The 4,381-nt window shown below is 51.8% G+C and overlaps 1 protein-coding gene across 1 annotated transcript; it reads right to left on the minus strand.

Moving 5' to 3' along the window:
* Positions 1-236: 236 nt before the first annotated feature.
* Positions 237-3,052, minus strand: LOC123146841 (uncharacterized). Its single transcript, XM_044566116.1, has 2 exons — positions 1,635-3,052; positions 237-536 (listed from the first exon to the last, which is right to left on the minus strand). Exon 1 carries the CDS (start codon positions 2,851-2,853, stop codon positions 1,639-1,641), a length of 1,215 nt encoding a protein of 404 aa, XP_044422051.1. The 5' UTR covers positions 2,854-3,052; the 3' UTR covers positions 237-536; positions 1,635-1,638.
* Positions 3,053-4,381: the final 1,329 nt, after the last annotated feature.

Here is a 4,381-nt window from a genome sequence, read left to right on the forward strand (position 1 = left end):
GGCAATGGTTATGTATGAGCGGTACGATGCCATGGCCACCATGACAAGCCCAGTTGCTGCTATGCACACGATGGGTTTCAGACGATTTCTGCACGGCAGTGCATATGACAACTACGGTGACAAACTAGAGGGTGCATTGGCCGTCAAAGGAGCAGCGGACTTGGACAAGCAGCAGCCACTCGCTGCCATGTCTGTTCATCCGCATTGGCAGCAGCTGCGTCATAACACAGTCACTATAAATAATAAAAGTGGATTTACTACAGTTCTTGATTGATCAGGACCGTTAATTTAAAATGCAAAATTCTTAGGTATCAAAGGAAGAACACAAGATAGACATGAGCACTGCCACACTCAGACCAAGAAAATCTCCATATTGATGCTATTGTAATTAACCAAAGCATAGACATGACCAGGCAAAGCAATGTGGATAGCGTCATCCTGTAGGCAAAGCTGATGACGTCCACCGAACCATCGTGCTACTGAAATCCCAGTCATCTTGAATTGAGAATGCTGATCTGATTACGGCTCCCTTGAATCTGAACAAACAAGATGAAAGTTTAGACAAACAGACAAGAATTCTGGGTCCAGTTTGTACACATATTCAAGAGCTTACAAGCTAAAAGGAACACATTATAGGTACACATGTTGGGCAACTTATAGTACGTAGTACCACAAGCAGCAGAATAGCATTCGTTCAATCAGTAATGCTCAGTGGCTTATGTAGGTTTTTTCTACAGGGGTGCCAAGCTTAATACTCGCGCATTTAAACTCCTGTAGCGCATACAGATTAGTATACAGTAAACTTGCCATGGCACCCACCGTATTTGAAATATACGATGTTTTTGTATGTTTGGCACTGTAATTTGCAATGCAGTTCGGAGCACATTGGCATGTACAGAAAAAGAAATCGAGCACTTGAAATCTTAGGCCATTATAGTGTTGCAGGACTTCGAATATTTAGTACCTAGCTAAGTCACTTAAGGAAATATATCACGGGTTCTAGCCACAATAAAAAATGAAAGATGTGAAGCCTATAACTGATTTATGAGACTGATCCAAATCACATAGTGGGCGCGCACACTGTTCTTTCGTTATTATACAGAGCAGACACTCAGGCAGTTAATTGTGAACACAGTAATTACAGAGATTTTTCAAAACAACATCATCACAAGAAAAGGAAAAATGAATGTGAAGATGACCAAAAGAAAAACTTCCCTACATCCTTACATTTACAAGAAGAAAGTGGACAAGATGAGTCCTTCTTAACTGTAACTAATTTCTAGAGGTGAAAGTAAACACTCCAAAGGTATACTGGATCTATATTTGGATTACTCTGCATTCGGCCATAAAACTATTCTGCGAACAGATATATTTTGATTTCACGACTCCTAAAATGATAGTGGAAGCTTGAGCTATGTGAAAGATATTTTCTTTTGTACGATTCTCTTAAAACAGCAATTGCAACAAACAGGGCAACAGATCACAAATATGTTCATTTTCCCATGACTGAGCACAAAAACATAACGACTACTAAATCATGTAAACAAGAATGGCCAATTGCAACACTGAACAATCCATGTGAAAACTATGAAGGGAAATGCATAACATAACTGGAAATGCAGTAGAAAGTATACCACTTCATATCGTCGGCGAAGACAGCGATGGCGGGAAGTGGGCATATATGCGCGTCCTGGACAAGGACTTCCCGAAAGGCTTGACACAGACCCTCTCAAGCTGCAACTTCTTGACGTCCACCGAGATATACTCCAACAAGTCTGGCATCACCATAGACAAGCCAACGAGCCGTGGGGCTTCAGAACATATCAGGAGCACACACCTCTCTGTTGCCGCTTTGAGATAATGCAGGCCCTCAGGACCTAGTGAGAAGGTCTTCACCATCTGCCACTGACCGGAATTCTTGCCTTTGTTGTGCCTAACGCTATAGCAGAGGTCATGTTTGCTGCCACCTGCAGTTCCATCACGGATCCCAAACAGCCCAAGCCTGCCTTGCCCTGCCTCCACAATGGCCACGCCTAGCGTGCCCCAACCAGAGGATGGGAGCTCGGCGATGGAGAACTCCATCCTCTGGATGTTAAGCACGAGCAACTCTTTCCTCTTGATATTGGTGGAGTCCCAGTAGAAGCAGCCATATGCGTGGTGCCGCCTGAGATAAGCAGGATCCATCGGCGACACTGGCATGGCCGACCAAAGCATGGGTGCCGCCGCTCGCCACTGCCCGGTGCTCGAAGAGAATACAAAGGGGGCCAGCTTAGTCTCGCAATGCACCATTGAGATCACCGTGAATGCCGTTGCCGTCCCTTCCGCCGCCTGATCGTTCTCGCTGAGGGGAAGGAGGAGAGGCTCGTCCGAGGGCCCGCGTAGCACGGGGGGCGGGCGCTCCGCCGAGGCGACGAGGGCGTCGGGCACCGGGGGGAGCAGGACGTAGCGGCGGTGCAGGGGGTCGCACACCGCGAGCTCCCTGCAGATCGGGGGCCGCGCGTCCTTCCCGTGGTCCCGGCCGAGGAGGACGCGGCCGTCGCGGATGTCCATCGGGATCCAGCGGCAGTGGGAGGGGAGGAAGGAGAAGGAGAAGTCAGCGGCGCTGGCAAGCGCGCGGGCGGCGGGCGCGGCGGGGTGGGGCGGGAGCGCGGGCTGGAAGCCGTCGAGGTCGATGAAGGCGAGAAACCGCGGGGCGTGGAGGCGGCGGAAGCGGCGCAGGAAGGAGGCGTCGGTGGCGAGGCGGCGGAAGGCGGGGCAGGCGGCCGAGGCGCGGGCGAGGTCCTCCGGCTCGGGCAGCCGGAGGAGGATTTCAGTGAGGAGGCTGCCCGGGAGCTCCATCAGCGTCGGGGCCATCTCCTTGCCGGCCACCGGCGGTGTCGAGGAGGGGAAGTGGTCGCCGACGACGGGAGCGGAAGGCCGGTAAAATCGGACGAGATGGTGGGGTGGAAGGGGAAGAGGCGGCGGCGGCTGTGCGTGGGTGGGGTGCTGCTGCAGTCTTGGCCGACTACTTGTATTCCCTGGCCTGAAGAGGGTTACAAAATGAAATTCTAAAATCAAACTACTATGAACATTCTGTAAAGTAGATGCAATTTGTAGACTCCTTGGCTTCTCCCAGCCATTGTAACTTCACCGGCTGCTACATTGCCCATGAGAACAATAATTAGCGGTTGTGCTATGCGCACACACACGCGCTCACCTAAGTATTGACAAGGGGTTCTTTTCTTGAGGGTTTTTTTAAGGGAGAAACCCTAACTGCCACTATTGTCTGCATCCTCCTCTCCCCACCCCATCGCTGTCGTCGGGCTTATGGGCTTATGGCCCGACGACATGACACGTAGTGCATCTCATTCGTGACAACGGTCTCATGTGGCTTCTCGGCAAAACCCTCACCTACTCTCGTGGTAAGGGATGTCACGATGACGGATATGGTCGTCGGGTCATATAGGTTGTACTGTTGATGCAACTATATATCTGAAATAAGGAACTAGTCTTTTGTAGATTATATTGTAAGTACTTAGTATGTAATTGTCGTGATACTACTACAGACAAGGTGAGGTTTATCTTTACCAATTTATTGATTTTGGTATGAGATTCTCAGAGCCGGTGTGTGTGTTTTCAAGATGTTTTCAAATTGATTTGTTGTCAATCAACTAGACAGGCTTTTCAGTCCCTTTTTCCAAACTATTAAGGACAGTATAACCGCACTTAATCCCTGCCCTCACAGCGATTTGGGTTTTCGGCCGTCCGTTTTATTGATCCGCGAGTTCCTGGACATCAGATTTTGTGTCAAGGCAACATGTTCCGCGATCTATTTAAACTGGCCCAGCTGTCTGTGGGCTGCTGTTCCACGGGCCGAAACGGACGCCTCTGGTGCACTGGGCCGTCGGCCAGCACATTCTGCTGCGTGGGCTTCGAGGAATCCATCGAAGGATCGACCGACTCGGCGGTCTTCCTCCATCCAGTGGCTCCGGCCTAGGCGCGCCTCGCGAGGGATTCCGACGCGGCTGGGGATCAATCCGAGGCGAGGCTTGCCAGTGATCCGGCAACGGAGGGATCGATCCGAGGTGAGGCATCCGGCCTCCATCCAAGGCAATGTGCGCGAGGATCCGACGATTGACAGGATCCCGCCACGTAGCAGATGGGCGACGTTTCCTCTTTGCCGTCACCGTTGCTCCTTGCCGCAGCCACTCGTGGCCATGGCGGCCAGGGTTCACCTCCAACCTCGGCGCGTCCCGTCCTCCCGCTCGCCTCGCCCCCCCCCCCCCCCCCCCCCCCCCCAGCAACGAGGAGGAGGAGCCGGTGCCCCCGCCCCCGAGTTCACCGACGACGCCGTCCTCTGGCCCAAGCTTGTTGCTACTGCTCCTCCTCTCCTCTGTCCATG

Source organism: Triticum aestivum, chromosome 7A (assembly GCF_018294505.1).
Source record: "Triticum aestivum cultivar Chinese Spring chromosome 7A, IWGSC CS RefSeq v2.1, whole genome shotgun sequence".
Classification (NCBI taxonomy): Eukaryota; Viridiplantae; Streptophyta; class Magnoliopsida; order Poales; family Poaceae; genus Triticum; species Triticum aestivum.

Coding starts and splice junctions, on each gene's coding strand:
- LOC123146841 (XM_044566116.1), bottom strand. CDS start 2,853: ATGGCCCCGACGCTGATGGAGCTCCCGGGCAGCCTCCTCACTGAAATC.